This window comes from Dermacentor albipictus, chromosome 6 (genome assembly GCF_038994185.2).
Source record: "Dermacentor albipictus isolate Rhodes 1998 colony chromosome 6, USDA_Dalb.pri_finalv2, whole genome shotgun sequence".
NCBI classification, from domain to species: Eukaryota; Metazoa; Arthropoda; class Arachnida; order Ixodida; family Ixodidae; genus Dermacentor; species Dermacentor albipictus.
In genome coordinates this window covers 124,504,517-124,521,730 of record NC_091826.1, presented here as the reverse complement: position 1 = coordinate 124,521,730, position 17,214 = coordinate 124,504,517, and the positions used below count along the sequence as shown (strand labels likewise).

General features: G+C 45.9%; 1 protein-coding gene across 3 annotated transcripts in view; it reads left to right on the top strand.

The window, feature by feature from the left end:
• The window catches only part of LOC135899464 (uncharacterized), a 146,686-nt gene that overhangs the window by 39,782 nt on the left and 89,690 nt on the right, over positions 1-17,214 (top strand). For 2 of the 3 annotated variants that reach the window (XM_065428732.2, XM_065428733.2), the window contains one exon: positions 9,594-9,688. The exons of the other annotated variant lie outside the window; for it this stretch is intronic. In XM_065428732.2, the coding sequence (XP_065284804.1) occupies positions 9,594-9,688 (95 nt within the window). The remainder of the gene's footprint in view (positions 1-9,593; positions 9,689-17,214) is intronic. 3 annotated transcript variants of the gene reach the window in all.

The following is a 17,214-nucleotide window of genomic DNA, read 5'->3' as shown; positions in this document are numbered from 1 at the left end:
TGCACCCACTTATGCTCGCCGTTAAGAGAGAGAGAGAGAACTAAACTTTTATTTTCCGAAACGGTAAACCGAGTCAGAACCCGGTTCACCCTAGGTGGGAGGATTCCTTATTCCAAGAACCCTCTGGCTTGGGCTGCCTCTTTGGCCCGGGCGACGAGACTGCGTTGGTCGTCCAGGTCATCGGAGGAAAGCTTGGCCTCCCACGTTTCGGTTATGGTATGGATCTGCGGTGATTTGGGGCGCTCTTCTTGTGCTTCTATGGGGCGGCTTTCTTTGGAGTCGTCTTGTGGAGCTTGTGAGGTAGGGTCTGTGGGTGTGCCACGCAGTGGGCAATCCTGGACCATGTGTTGCAGGGTGTCTGGAACGTCGCAATGGGGGCATATGTACGAGTACTGCGTAGGATACAGTCTGTGCATGATTATTCCGTGCACGTAGGTGTTGGTCTGTAGGCGGCGCAGGATGACTTCTTCCTCCTTGCTTAGATTCTTGTGTGGCAAAGCGTACGTTCTTCTGCTGAGTCGGTGGTGTTGCAGAAGCTCCGAGTACTTTAGGGCGATGTCATCAACGTTGGTGGCCGGCCTAGTGTGGGATTGCAGGAAAGCCCGGCTGGTATGCTCGCGGGCAGCGGCGTGTGCCGCCTCATTTCCTGTCATGCCCTGATGGCCTGGAACCCAGTCGATGTAGGTGTCGGGGAGCGGGGCGCGTGCGATGTGATTTCCTAGTATCTTGAGCGCTGTTTCTGATACGCGGCCTTTTTGATAGTTGCGAGCTGCTGCTTGGGAGTCTGTTAGTATTACTGCTACTTCAGGGCAAGTTGTTATTGCTAGAGCAATTGCCGTTTCCTCTGCAGTCTCAGGGGCTCTTGCTCGGATGGTGACAGCTGCAAGTTCTTTGCCTTGGTGATCCGTGACGCTTAGGGCAAAGGCGTTTCGTTTAATATACCGGGCAGCATCGGTGTACCTCGTATGAGGGTCTCTCCCGTATTTCTTGCTGAGTGCGCGGATTCTGCTTTGGCGACGCTCCTTATGATAACTTGGATGCATATTGCGCGGTATACTTGCAACGCTGATGCAGTCCCGGACTGCAGGTGGGATTCTTGCTTTCTGGTCTGTGTCTGCAATGTAGCTTTCACTGTAGTTGAGGTAGCGCAAAACTGCACGTCCGGTAGGTGTGAGCTTGAGCCGCTCTAGTTGGCTGATCTTATGAGCCTCGACAAGCTCTTCCCATGTATTGTGGACGCCGAGCCGGAGGAGTTTCTCCGTTGATGCCATGGGTGGCAGCGTCAAGGCTACTTTGATTGCCTTTCGAATGACGACATTGAGTTTTTTTATTTCTGCCGGCTTGAGCTTCAAGTAGGGAGTTCCGTAGGTGATACGGCTAGTTAGGAGGGCTTGAATTATGCTAAGCGTGTCGTGCTCCTTGAGTCCGCTTCTTTGGTTTGTGATCCTCTTGACGAGGTGCGTAACTTGTGACAGTGTGCGTTGGAGACGCGGGAGAGTGGCCGCCCCTGATCCGTCCTTGTGGATGTGAAGTCCGAGTACGCGAAGAGAGTCGACTGTAGGGATCTTGGTTCCGTTGAGCGAGACGCTAGGATCGGGTTCGATATAGTTAGGTGGTCTTCCTCGTGTCCGTGCTCTCAGGACAAGAAGCTCCGACTTTTCAGGTGCGCATTGGAGACCGCAGTCTCCGAGGTATCTTTCGATAATATCTACGGCTTCTTGTAGATTGCGTTCTTGTTGTCCAGTAGTAGGTGCTTTGGTCCAGAGTGTGACGTCGTCGGCGTAAAGGGCATGGCATAGGTTTGGGATGGCGTTCAGTTCTTTCGGTAGCTTGATCATTGCGATATTGAAAAGGAGGGGTGAAATAACTGATCCTTGTGGGGTTCCTTTGTTGGGTAGCCGAAATTTATCGCTGCGGAGGTTGCAGACGCCTACTGTTGCTGTTCGGTGCGTCAAAAAGCTGCTGATATATTTATAGATCCGGGCTCCGCAGCCTGTATCTTCGAGGTTGCGGAGAATGGCTTCGTGGCTCACGTTGTCGAATGCGCCCTTTACGTCGATTGCCAGGATTGATGATTTGCGTCTGTGATCGAGGTAATCAAGCAAGTCTTCTTTGAGGAGCAGGAGTACGTCCTGCGTGGACAGATGCTGCCGGAATCCGAACATGGTGTGCGGCAAGTGTCCGTTGTCCTCGAGGTATGTTGTTAACCGGTCGTGCACCATGTGCTCGAGGAGTTTGCCCACGCAAGATGTGAGGGAAATGGGACGTAGGTTTTCGATGCGAAGAGGTTTGTTGGGTTTGGGGATCATGGTGACCTCCGAATGCTTCCAGGCTGCTGGTAGGTCCCCTTTTTCCCAGCAGTCGTTGTAGTACTGTAGCAGTGCTGTAGTGGCAGATTGCGGGAGGTTGCGTAAGAGCTTATTAGTTATTCTGTCCTTGCCGGGACTGGTGTTTCTAGTGAGTTTGGCTAATGCTGCGTGGAGCTCTGCCTGGGTGAATGGTCGATCGAGATCTGGGTTTGGTGTACCGCCGTACGCCTTTCGGGTGGCTGATGAAGTGGGCTTGTCGGTGCTAAGTTTTTGCTGAAGCTCACGAAGGAGATCATCCTCCGATCCAGCATGATTGTGGATCAGTCTGTGTAGATCTTGCCTCTGTTGCGTTTTGGTGCGATCGGTAGCTAAGAGAGCGCGTAGGAGATGCCAGGTTTTCTTGGTGCTGAGTGTCCCTTGTATGCTGTCACAAAAGGCGTGCCAATTTTGCCTGCTAAGTTGCTCCGCGTAATCTTGGGCCTGTATGGTGAGAAGGGCGATTCGTTGCTTAAGTTTTCTATTGAGCTTTTGTCTCTTCCACCTCTTCAGGAGGCTTCTTTTGGCCTCCCAGAGATGAAGGAGATGCGGGTCGACTGCGGGGGTGTTGGTGCTTAGCTGGATGGTGTTGGTGTGGTTTTCTGCGGTGATGAGAAGGCCCTTGAGCCAATGGTCGATGTCGTCAATTGTTGTGTTGCCGCTGAGGTTGTCTCTGAAGGACTTCCAGTCTGTTAGTCGAGCAACTCCAGTCTTGTTTGGTTTCCGGTTGTGCGCGATGTCAAGTTGGATAATGTGGTGGTCGCTTCCGAGCGTCTCCGAGAGTCGACTCCACTCGGCCCAGTGGACGTTCGCTGTGAACGTAAGGTCCGGGCTAGTGTCCCTGGAGACACTGTTCCCGACTCTCGTGGCCTGCAATGGGTCGTTCCAGAGGGTTAGCCTGTGGTGTTGAGCAGTGTCGTGCACTCGCGCTCCCTTCTTCGTGGTGCTTGGATAAGCCCATGCTGTATGTGGGGCGTTGAAATCTCCCATTATAACAACTTGATGGCCTTTCGTGCGTTTCCTAAGTTCACGGACAAAGTAGTCGAATCCCGGAAGTTGATCACGAGGAGGGCTGTATATGCTGGCGATAAAGAGACTTTGCTGCGTTTTTCTGTCTGGTATGATCTCCACTAGGGTGTGCTCGATGGGGATGTCTTCTATTTCGTGTTCCTGCGTTGTGAGAGTTTTCTTGGTAAGGATGGCTGTGCGTTGACTTTGTGCATGAGCGATGTATCCTTGAAGTCGGACGTTGTGGGTATTGGTTTCCTGTAGGGCAATTACATCAGGGTAGTCCAGTTTGACAAGTTCTTGTAGGTTTGCATACCGGGGACGGAAGGATCGACAGTTCCATTGCCAGATGCGCAGAGTATTTTGCGGGCTCTTTGTTGTGGTTTTAAGTGTCGCCATCATGAGGATCTTCAGCTTCACAGGCAGCATCATGGTTGGCTGAGATCGAGCGGGAGGCATTGCGACTGTTCGTGCGAGCCTTCTTTCTACCCTGCTCGGTCGTGTTGAGAAGGCTGTCGAGGTAGGACTTGGTGACATATTTGTTCTTTGCGTGTGCTATGAAATTGTTGACCTGGGCTGTTAGGCCGGTAACCTGGCTTGTGAGAGTGGCGACTTGATTCGCGAGGGTGGTCACTTGGGTGTTAAGGGTCGCAATCTTCTCGACGACAGGCTTGGTGATGTTTTCAATCAGGGCAAGGATGTTCTTTGTGAAGACGTCCTCGAAAGCCTGGAGGTGCTTTTGAACTCTAGCTTCGATAGCGGAATCAACTGCATCCGTGGTTAGCGCTGTAAATGATTGATTGCTTCCATGTTCATATTCTTTGCATCTTTGGAATAGTCTGTCTATGAGACTTTGTTGATTTTGTAGCTTGCTCTCGAGGGCTCTTACGGCTACCGCTTCTGCCGATGCGACGCTGGCACTGCCTGAGCTGCCGGCCACTTCAGCGTAATTCAGGCGTTTTCGGGAACGCGATCGCGATCTTGATCGTGATCTTGACGTGGGTCTGTTATTTCTTGCGGTGCTACTGCAGGCGTTACTTGAGTTGGCGGCGCGTGCACTGGCCACTTCAGCGTAATTCACGCGTTTTCGGGAACGCGACCACGATCTTGATCGTGACCTTGACGTGGGTCTGCTAGTTGTTGCGGTGCTACTGGAGGCATTACTTGAGTTGGCGGCGCATCCATTGGCAGCGCCTAGTTCAGGGAATTCATCGCGGTTGGAGCTCCATCGACTGTCTCGCTCTTGGATCCTGTTTTGCCATTGCTGTCTTACTTGGTAAGGCGGTGGGTTGGGCTTGAGCTTTTTCTTGCATTCTTTCCCAGCGGTTTCGTGCCCCTCTCCGCAAATCTTGCACGTGGGATGGCAGTCATGGTTCGGGGGTTGGTTTGTTTTGCCACATTTGTAGCAGAAATTTGGGGTTGGTTTTGGGCAAACGTCTTGACGATGTCCGAGGTTGCCACAGGTTCGGCAATACTGAACTGATTTGCGGTAGGGCTTGCATCGGTAGTCGCCGCTCTGATAAATGATGTTGTAGGGGACGTGTGGGCCCTCAAAATAGATGACCGCCGCCATGGACTGTCCGAGCATGCGGGCGTTGAGGACTGTATAGCGTGCTGGCACTCGAATTCCGTCCATTAGTTCCGCACTGCAAGTCCCAGGCGTGATACCGTAGATAACACCTTTGCTGACATCTTCGGGTAGACGAGAGTTGGCTTTTACGTTGTAGATGTTGCCTCTAAGCTGTATGTTAGTGACCTTGGCTAAGTTTTGAGCGTAGTTCTTGTTTGCTGTACTTGCAATGATGAGGTTTTCTTCTTTTTGCATTTGTACTCGAACGTTGTCATGGAATTCTTTTTGCAATATTCCGCTGGATCTTCCGATTGCGTGAGTGACTGCGACGAGTGACCATTTGGCGAGTTCAAGGCCAGCTTGTGGGCGGTAGACAATCTTGATGTCGTCCAATGGTAGCGGTGGCATTCTGGATTTACGCGGCGGTGGCGGCATGGCTGGCTGTTGTGTGGATTGGGTCACTGCGGGGGCTTTGATGCGCGTGATTTCCTTCTTGCCTTTCCTTTCCCATGTCAGCCATTGGTCGTTGAGGTCTATGGTTCTGCCGCTGTTTTTATCGTAGGTCCAAGATTGCGCGACGTCGGCTTCTTCCGCTGAGTCTGTATGCATTGCGCTGGTTTCTTCTCGTCGTTCGCTTGACGTCGCGTCCGTCGCGGGTGTTTCTTGGCTCATCTCAAAGTCTGCTTGTCAGCCGCAGCGCCTGCGAGCGCCGAGCCTCCTCTTCGGCTCACAGTGCACGTGCCACGCACGTGCGGCAGCGAGCGCTGTCGAACTCCTTCCACGCGCACCGTGTGCCTGTTGCACGTGCGACGGCGGTTCTTCCCTGCGGGCCTGTGGGGTCTCGCGCGGCGTTAGGCTTAGCAAGGCACGGGATGGTCGGTGAAGATAAAGCTCGAAATCTTGACCAAAACGCACTCACTTTTAAAGTAGGTGGTATCCGCTGGTTCCTTGCAGCTTGCCGATTCTGTCGGTGCAAAATGAAAGGGGTGAGTGGCCTTTCTGTAGAAATGAGCGCAAGACGCAGGAGCCCACACATATTATAACACACATATTATAAGAAATATTAGTACATATGTATCTAGAAACGTTTCTGGAGAAGCGCTGTACTTATTTGTGTGCAATCTTCCAGCAGCATACTTCTGTCGAGAAGCATAAAACATCAGCTTCGAACTCACGACACAATCAGCTAACAGTCACAGGGGAAGAGGCTGTGTTCATGTCATTCGCTACCACTGCCACCTCGCTAATTCAAACAAGGTTACACTACAAGATTGCTTTGGCTCTGCTTGTTTAAAGGCGATTAGCATTACTGAAAAATTCACACACATTTAAGGTATACTGTTTCAGCCTTTCTCCCTATCCGTCTGCTTAGGTCTACAACCGTCTTTTTTCACAGTCTTGAGTGACTAGGCTATCTACGGCCTAATGCGTAAAGCATCCGGCTTCTATGCTTTTGACAGAATAGGACTCGAAACCAACCATCGACTTTACTTGAGTTGCCCGGTTTACGCCGACTGAATGTGCCATTCTTCAATGAGCCGCTTTTCCGGCAACAAGGGTAGCTGCGCGTCGGCCGCTGTGTATGTACCGCTCTTCAGTAAACATTATTGACGCCAACTTCGGACACTGGGTATGTGCTACCGGGTATTTGACGCGCTTCAATGGTAAAAAAACCTGTAATTTGTCACAAAATAAACTACTGAGTGTTTATCGCTCGGTTGTACAGCGAAACGTTAAGAAAATGTGCAGACAAAACGCTGTAATCTATGTGAAGCGAAGCTCGAGTGTAGCGGTAGAACAAATGCTTTACAACTAAGGGCGACGTGTACAATCTTCTTTGCTTTGGTGCTATGTGACCTGTAATCTCATTAAACGCTTATGTTTATGCCCAAAAAATTCATAACAACGTTTTCAGGTAATATTTATGTTTAGGCAGTACATAATAACAAGTATTGCTGAATGGGTGGGTCGGTGCATCATATCCTTGTCTTGCTTTAGCACAACTCGGTTCAAGCGTAAAAAAAAAGGACAGGTGACAGGATGAGCGCTATACACAGCTCTCGAGCTAGACCAAAATAAAAGGTCCAAATCAAGTGGATACACAGTTTGAGAGCTGTGCGCAACGATCCTATAAGGACGAAGGCGATGTGCGATTCTTGTTGAGGAGTGTATGACAGTCACAGGTTTATGCACATGAAAGTACAAGAAATATGAAAAACATTTACGGATTCTGTACCACTTGCGTAACAGCGAGGCATAGCGAATCTCAGAATTGACCAAGAACGGGCACACCCCCATTGATACATATTGAATTCGAAGTTAAAAAAAAGTAGTAAATCAATAAATCTATAAAATATAAATCATCAATCTATCATCGCATCTGTGTGCGTGAGAAATATACGCCAGCCTACAATATACATTCAGGTTTTATGTATAAATCATAGTAGAGCATGCCCATTCTGTATAACTGGCAGAAAAAGGGCACACACCCAGTATCACGTACTGGGTGGCCGTAACGAAAGAACATAAAGTAAACCAAATTTTACGTTAAATCATTTTTGTGTCACGATGTAGTGACGGTGAATAAGACTGCAGAAAATCTGCGTATCAGGAAATGAACTCTTTATTGGGCCAACTTGCGCCGAACAAAAGTGGCACTCAAGTACAACGATCGCAGCGACCAGTCAGTGATCGTCGAAAATCTGATCTACGGGTCAAGTGTGTCGGCTTCGACATATGTTTCCTCGGAGGTTCCAGTGTAATTGCTTGCGCCCGCATGCACGTACTTCGCAATTCGCACCACGCGCATACAGTCAGATTAGACAATGTTGGCGGACAACAGAGAACGGATAGAACTATCGATAATGTTCATGAAATTTCCGATGCATGCAGGCGCGTGCCAGGCCGAGCGACAAAGTTTATTAGCCATTGAAAAGTGCCCACTATGATACACCGGCGTGTTTAGATATGCTTGTGAGTTGACAGTATATTATTAGAAAAATGGCGCTAATTACCATGCGCACAAACGAAGGAGACATAATGGCAATCATCTTGTCTCCTTTGTCTACGTACATGTTAATTAGCGACCTTCTTCTAGTAGCTATGCTATACCAACTAGCCCAACAAGAAGTACTTATATATTAAGGTGTTAAGTGACAAGTTCTTCTTACGCTGAACAGAGGTGCGCTCGCTCAGTTAGCAGTCAAGGCCTATATCGTCCCGTTCGCTGGTACTTTCATTTGGCGCGCATAAAGCCTTTCTGTATGTATCCACACATACCTCGCCCAAGTTAGCGACCGACTCAATCGAGCCGAGTAGCCAGGAACTACGCCGAACCCGTGAAAGTGGGCAAATAAATCTTCTCTTTGATGTCGGTGATGTCTACTTCCGCTACATAAGGTGTGATTTGTAGGTGTCACTGTAAGCAAAAGGTGCTGTACATCCCTGAACTAACATATGTATTCACCCATGTTGACCATTTCTCGATGCTTCCTCAGGCCTTACTCGTTTTGCACCCACTTATGCTCGCCGTTAAGAGACGTGCGAGAATTAAAAAAGGCACTGTCCAGAAAAGCAGTTACTAACTCCTAAGTCTCTTGGTAGCCCACTGGGTGCCCTGCTTTGTTTTTAAAGATTAGCTCAGAAGCCTATATAATCATGTTAATGCGTGACTAAATGAGAGTTGTTTAAACCCATCATCACCTTCGGCTGTTGTGAAAATTCACGCCAATTCCGCCTCTGCTGATGTGTCGTCACCGACGACGAGAAGTAAATAACACGTGACGTGCCTTTCGAATGCAACCAGTTCACTCAAAATTCCAGATTTGCGCATCGCAATAGGGGCATTTAAACTAAAAAATATGTTTCGAACATAAAGTGGGTAGCAAGAACCGACTTGAAAAACTAACAACCTCCCTGACGGGTCTTGAGGTCTGAGCCGTTTACGCGATTTTGACGAGAACAAATATAAAAACGGAGCTATCAATTCCGCGAAATGCGCGTCTCTCCTCGGAAGCGCCTTCGTCGGGGGAGCGGGCTATTTTAGGGCTCTGAACAAGAGGCGCATTCTCTCTTCAATGACGCACATGACGCTGCAACTTATGACGCTGCAACAGCCGGAAATAATAATGACTGTCATGACACCAACATTCTTGACATTATCGTGTCAGACCAGACAATGACAAGCCTTGTACCCAAACTGAGCCACCTCTTGTCTGTCCGCTTTGATGAGTTAAGGCTAGTCACTACGTAGATGCAAAAACATATAGCGGTAAGGCTGAGGGAAGCTGTAGAGACTGTACAAATGTTTCCACCTGATATGACCAGTCATTCAGCTACTTGCCGTGGTGTGGGTAGTCCCTGCCACGGTTAGGCTAGGATGACAGGCATATTTTCGCCAAGGAAACAGTGCGAAAATCCGAAGGACAAGAAGGGCAACATACACCAGCGCTGGTGTGTGTTCCCCTTCTTGTCCTTCGTGTTTTCGCGCTGTTCGCCTATCGAGTATATACCGACTAGTCCAAGCCGCCACTGCGTTGCCATGCAATTTCAGGCACGCATCTCATTCTGTCTTCAATCCGATTTCGTCAATGGAACTGGCGCCGATGGTTGTGGCACCTCAGTAATTGTACTTGCAAAGAGAGGTACATTACTGCACTTATATGCCGCAGGTCTATGTCAACCTTGGCTACAAGTCTTCTGGCAAGTGCCATCTTCACTGTAACCTTGATCATCGGCTGTCTCATCCTCGTCGGAGGCAGCTCATGTAAGGGGCACCTGAGTGCATGACTGCAAGTAGCCGCACAATCGTATAGCCTCGTATAACTTCGAGCTGAAAATTACTATATAGTTATGTAGACCGGCGTGAAATGCGAGAGGCCATCGCTGCCGACGCATTAGCCTGGCACTTATTGCAAGTCGGCACTGCGAGTGCTGCCAAGAACCTGCAGTGAGGGAGGCCTTTTCTCTATATTAGAATGAACGCTCGCAGGTGCACCTCCGATGCGTGGCAACAGCATGTACAGGCATGTGTGCGAGCGGCCTATACATATTTACGACTGGCAGTTCATACGTTTAGTTATCTATAGATACAGTTTCCGAGTTGTCTATGTTCCTACGCATCTTCTTTTTAAATGAAGGATGAAGGAAACGGGTAGCTATTCCAGTCTAGGCCGAAAGCGAAGCAAACGTGAACTTATTTATATCGAAAATATGCGGCAAAATAAATGGTGCTCCAGTGGCATGTAATTTCGTCATCCTAGAGGTTCTAGGTTAATTAATCGCGATAACATACCTCTGCGGGTGCGGGGGCAGAGAGGCAAGATTGGTTGTTATGCGAATGGCAAAAAAGTTCACATGGAATACGTTACAATTTCGATGTTTTCATACAAATCGTTAATGTATTTACAAAATTACTGAAAGTTTTTATTGGTACTTATGTTTCAGTTACTGGCATAGAAGAATCACGAATCTTGACATCTTTGCAATGCCTGAGTGAGCACAGACGTGTTCATGCTCATTATGATGGCGGTCTTCTATTTCCTGGCTCATAAAATGTAAATTAATGTGTATGATTGGGAAAAAAAAGTAAGAATGCCAAAATAACTCGCACATTTTTCAGCAAACGTTCCATGAACGAGCAGCATCCCAAAGGTTCTCGCCTACATACTGATATACCGAACTGATCAAGCAATGGTAAAAGGCGTCCTTGTCACCCGAAAGAATAGTAATTTCTTCAGTGCAGGGACAGGGATGCACAGTGCGCTTCAAACGCTCTAGCGTACATGACTGAATGTAAAGCTGTGGCACAAGTAGACAAAAACAACGCTCAAATGAAACTGACATTGCAGAAGGGCCGATGCCTTACTCAAACAAGTATGAGGGACTCTGTCAACGTATCAAACGCAGGGACACAAAGTCTTCCACAAAGAAACCTTAGAACCAAAAGTCATAGAGCTTTTCGTTCATAAGCGCTCCTTGCCTTTGGCTGGCGCTTTCACAGATATAAAAGTCCCACATCACCACTGCCTGGAAGCTGCTCATTTGGACAACTTTATCGCTGATGCGTTTTTTTTTTATTACGGGCCCTGCCCAATAAATATGAAAAGCTGCTAGAATTATTCTGTAGATCGTTCGCAATGTACGTGTTTCTTCGTCTTTCTTAAGATTGCTGATCAATGCACTCATACTTGCAGAAGACGACGACGGTGCCAATGACCTGATCCGAGGCATCTTTCAGAACTTTGTCTGAATAGGACAAGCTTATGAAAGCACGTGCGTTTCAAGGCTAAACAACCCGAAAAGGCGCATTTACTAAAAAGAATCACGTGCGGAGCCTGCCTTTGCGTCCATTGTGAGCGTCTCTCGGTGCTATATATGTCACACTGTCACAAATATCCTGTCGCATACTTGACGCCCACCAGAGACTCCTCCCGTTCTTCTTCCTCTTCTTCTTCTTCTTCTTCTTCTAATTATTATTATTATTATTATTATTATTATTATTATTATTATTATTATTATTATTATTATTATTATAGTATGGTGCTGATTGGTCATTTGTGTATTGCTTGCGCAGTTATCTTCCTAACAGATCATACTATGTTAACGTCAATGGCCAGCCTTCGTCTTTTCACATGGCAATTAGTGACGTCCCTCAAGGATCAGTATTAGGACCACTCATTTCCATTTTTGCTAATGAAGTTGTTTCCGCTATTCATAATTTTTCATTGCTACTATACACTGATGACACCAAAACTTTTAAAGAAATTCGCACTGTTGATAACTATCGCATCTCGTAGTCTGCCTTGCTTCCTTTTTATGAAGGGTGCGAAGATAACCTATCCGTGAATTCTTCTAAGGCCGAAGTCGGGAATCTGACATGAATAACAGGAAGCATTTCCTTCTCTGATTCTATAGAGTTGTGCCATTGTGTAAGGTCTGTAAGATCAATGATATCGGTATACGTTTTGGTACAACCTCACACTTTCAGCTCCCACTAAACGCGTTGCAATGCGCTGTCTTGGGTCTGTTTGCAGGATATCGTGGGAATTTGATATTCCTCCGACGTCCTGAAAGTTGTGCACAACAATCTGTCTTCCTCAACTCGAATGAGCGTCCACCGCCTATATTGGCATTTCTAGATCCAACAGTGGCTTTATAGATCGGGTCCAAAAAACGTTTCTAAGCATATAACATCACCGCTTTGCTAAGACGGACATTCGACATTGTTCTAGCACTGTTGAATTATTGTCATTGTCATTACTTACATTCGACATTGTTCTAGCACTGTTGAATTATTGTCCATTTCATTACTTCGCTGCCGACGTAATCGCGCTGACCTTTATCTCTTTTAAAATGCATCATTCAATCATTCCAACCCCGCACTCCTCAGTTTTATCATATGTTGTATTGCGCTCAAGATCGCAACAGAACACTGACATTTCTTTCCAGAAGAGGGTTGTAACGCCGAAAAAGACAACACATAGCAAGCGAGACCTGCGCCTGTCCCGTTTCGCTTGCTATGCGTTGTCTTTTCGGCGCTAGAACCCTCTTCTGGAAACATTCACCAACTAGCCCCCCAACAAGAATTATTCATTGACATTTCCACGTTCCTGTCTGTCATCCCCAACACTCAGCCGTCCACACAATACAGCGTCATTATAACGCTTTTCATGATATCGATATTTTTATAGCTCGTTGTATTTATTGTTTTCCTAGCTTTATGCACTTCTAAAGTAGTTTCACATTGTGTTCAACTCTCCTTCTCCTTTCCCTTTGTATTCACCTAGGGCCTTGTATGTACAACCTTCTTTTCAACATTGTAATTAGTTTGTTTTTTAGTGTATGCTCACACCAGCACTCAGACCTTACTGTTGCCCCTGGGCACGATAAATGAACGATTGACTAATAATATTACTATTAAAATACTACTATTAACAGAGACCTGTCTGCGCCCTGAAATATCGAGTTGTTCATGCTTACCGCCCACGTATCAAGTTTTCTGCCGAGACCGCGATCCTTCTGCACCGAAAGCAAAGGGCGGCAGGGTCCGGATTGCGATCAATCAATTATTCACATCCATTCGGCACCTTGATTTAGAATGTGCAATGGAATGTACCTGCGCAGAGTTTTTTGCTACTGGTAGTAGTAGGTTATCAGTAGGTAATTTCTATGTTGCGCCTCATATGAATATTGACATTCACATGGCTCTTCTAACCACTGTTGAAAATGTTATATCATCCCATGCTAGCCATAAAATACTCATAATTGGTGATTTTAATACGCCTGGCATTCCATGGCAAACTGGTGAAATTTCAATCCATTATTTTACTTATCTGCCAAGTGCAACTGGTTAGCTGGTTTTGTATCCTTTACATCTGCATGACAATTTAACAATATGCTGAACCCTTGTGGCAATGTACTAGACCTAGGCCTTAGTGACGCGGCAGCTTTGCATGTCCTGTGGCGATTTTCCCCTTGTTAAGCCAGATAACTTTCATCCACCACTTCATATTTCATTACAGTTCGCGATACGTTGTAGCAGGAGATTAAAGGGCACAGCAACACCTCAGTCTTTTAATTTCTCAAGCGGAGTTTACGCTGCGCACACGAATTGAAGCACAACCACGAAGAAGGATTAAAATCAGTTCGCCAAGCAAACAGAGTCAACGCCGTATTGATCACGCGCAATGTGCAAACACCACGAAATAATATCGAATTAAGAAAGCGGAACACAACCAGGCACAGGATTTCAATCTGTTAGAAAAATGGGAATGGAATAAAGAAACAAGCAAATGATAGTACAAGAACAAAATTATGTGCAATAGCATCTCTTTTACCAAGACAACCGGCACACATTTCATCGCCCATCACCATCCAATGTTAGAAAACTAAATACGTTGTATACATGCAGGAACCTAACAAAACGGAACAAGCGTTCATATGAGAGACTGTGCGCGGCAATGGCGATAGTACGAGCGATTAGATGTATGTTCTAACTTTGCAGTGAAAGCGGGCACAGTTTCGGCGTCCGTGATATCTGGATTTAACCAATTCCATTCGTGTATCGCAGGCGGAAAGCACTATTGCCCAGTAGAGTCATTGTTGAAAGAATATTCAGGTAATGTGTATTTATGCTTATGACGAGTCGGGCGCGACTGTGCAACTGCGACATAGTTACACACACCTATCGTATAGATGCCATGCAGCAGTTAGTAGAAACACTTGAGATGTGCCTGCTTTGCCCTTGTGGATAGTGCCCTAATACCAGAAGAAGCCAGAAGGTTAGTGGGAGAGTCCGTGCGTTTATACTTGTTGTACACAAATCTTATGGCTTTCCGCTGTACTGACTTCAATTTCCTTATAGTAGTTAGGCAATGAGGGAACCAAACTATGTTAGCATATTCTAACATTGGTCTGGCGAATGTAGTGTATGCTAGTTGCTTTGCAGAGGCGGTTGCCATTCTTAAACATCTTTTCACATAGAATTGCTTGCGTAGTGCGGCTGCCGTAATGTTGGCAACGTGTGTGCCCCATCTGAGGTCAGAGGTCAACGTAACGCCTAAATAGTTACGCTCTTCCACATTCGCTGGTGATTTACCCTTGATAGTGTAAGTGAATTGGACGGGTTCTGTTTACGTGTTACTGCAATGGTTACGGATTTCTTTACATTAATGGACATTTCCCACTTAGCGCATCAGTCTGCTAACCTATCAAGGGAAGCATTCAGTTTTAGATGGTCTGTGATGGTGTGAATTTCCTTTTCAATAATTCTGTCGTCTGCGGAGCGCTTGATACTACAGGCAATGTTGTCTGTAATATAACTTATAAACATTAAAAATAATAGTGGTCTCAGAACGGGACCTTGAGGATTTCCTTACGAGGAAGCTTTACCTCGGGTGCTCCTATCCAAATACCTGCAAAAGGAGAATTCGTTTTTCTCGGCAACCACTGCACCCAATTTGACAAGGTTTGTTGCATTTAAAAGAAAAACTTAAAACTTAAGACTGTTGGTTTCGAATTTTCGAGTTAGGTCGTCAATTTTTTATCAAAACTGGGGAAAATCGAAAATTTTCAAAAAACGACGCAATCAATTTTACAACTATGTAACTCAACAAAGATAAATGATAATAGAATTCTGAGAAGTGCATGTAATAGTACATCTAAAGCGGACAAAATTGATATGCTACACATGAATATAAAAAAACTTAATAATAGGGAAATACAACTTGAGCAAAACCCTGGTAACCAACGTAACAAATTCACGTAAGATGTAAAATGACATATTGAATTTGTCCGCTTTGAATGATCTAATGGATGCCGTTCACATAACTGCGACATCAGTTCTTGATGCGGAGGTATTAGTTTGTAAATTTCGTGCTTCTCTTTTTTTCAAACGGTCGAATATTTGGAAGTGTTTTTACCAATATTCAGGCCCCAAATCGAAATTCCGCTTCAAACAGTCACTAGAACTTAACTTTCTCTTTCAAATGCAGCAAATTTCATTAAAATCGGTCCTGGGGTTATTTCATAAAAACGTTTTTGCATTTTACATGTGTTTGAATAGGCCGCGTCGGAGTTGAGCCCGAGCTAATGCTTCCTCTTAAGTTACAGGGACTGTTTCGGCTTTAACACCTTCGAAGAGCACGAACTGTGGGCGATTTGTTGAAAAGTCTTTTATCCATGAAAAATCAATCCGTTTTCGATTACACTTCTTATTTTTGCGATTAATTTACTGTGACATACGCAATCAAAGGCCTTTGATGAATCAAGTAAAATCATGTTCATTGGGCCGCGATTAAAGATGGTAAGTGTGAGGTCATGAACTACCTCTGTTAGATGAGTAATAGTGGACAAACGGCTACGAAATCCATGCTGATTAGGGGACAGGGAATCTAGTTTCTCAAGGAAAACGGTTATGTGTTTTAGGGTAATGTGTTGGAATAACTTACATGAAGTGCTAGTAAGAGATATCGTACGATAATTTGTTACAGAAGACTTATCTCCAGATTTGTTAATGGGTATTATTCTTGCAATTTTCCAGTCGTCTGGTAGTTGAGACAAAGTAAGTGATTTGCGGAAAATTAGCCCAGGGTACTTACCACACCATTCCACATATTTTCTAAGGATCTCGTTTGCAATATTATCTGGGCCAGTGGATATTTTTGGATCGAAGTTAAGCAGTAAGTTGGGTGTTCCTGCATCTGTGACTTCAAGACAATCGATGATTGATGGACCAAAGGATGAAATGGGAGGAATATTACTGTTTTCTGTGGTGAAAACTGAGCAAAAACAAATTGTTGTATGCTTCAGCTTTTTCCTCTCTTTCCTCGGGACCCGTGTGCGACGCCGTGGAATTATTAGTGCGAAGCTGTCTCCAAGACATGTTAGGATTGTTTTTATTAAAACTGGGAAGGGTGACGCCGAAGTAGTATTGCATGGCATTTTTTGCTTTCTGGTCTGAACTCTGCTTTTGCGCAGTGTAGTTTCTGCCGAATGGAAAGCTCACAGTTGGTATTAGTCACCACCCTGGGCAACCTTATTATTCTTCGCTTTGCGTGAATCACTTCACGTGTTATTCAAGATTTGTGCACTGTTGATTTCCTCAGTTTCGTTGGTGTGAAGTTAGTAATACAGTGGATAACAGCAGATTTAAGCCTGAGCCAAAGTAGCCTAATAACACCGGCTACGTCGGAAATACTAGCTGTGAAAAAAAATTCAAACTGGGTTAGCACACTGTTATCTTGTACCCTTTTAATATCGATTGCAGTTGATCCACGCTGTCAATTGATCTGCAAAGCTAAAGCCGAGCGGCAGCAAGCAGTTAGGTATGCTATCATCAGACATGTCCTCAACTACATCAGTTCGAGCTTGGTTCATCGGAAAGTGCTCACTAATACGTATCAAGTCTAGCATATTTTTAGTTGTGTTACATGTGCGCGTTGGAGATGATACAATTTGACGAAGGTTAAAGTTCAACATTAGGTCTATCAGTGCGTCCGCAGCCACCGATGTGTGATTAAGTGTAGTCCAACCAATGTCTGGAATGTTAAAGTCTTCCATTAGCAGCACACGAGCGCTGCGTGCGAGATATTGTATGAAGTCTTGAGCTGTAGTGATGCACTCGTAACCTGATGACAGGCTTCGGTAATTGCATGGAACAAATATGGGGGTGCCATCACAATGAAGCCGACAGAAAACGGCCTCGGCGTCTGTTATAACGGGAAGGCATACATATTAAAGGAATTTTTTAATGAGTAAAGCGACGCCACCCCCAGGGGAAGGCCGCTCTTT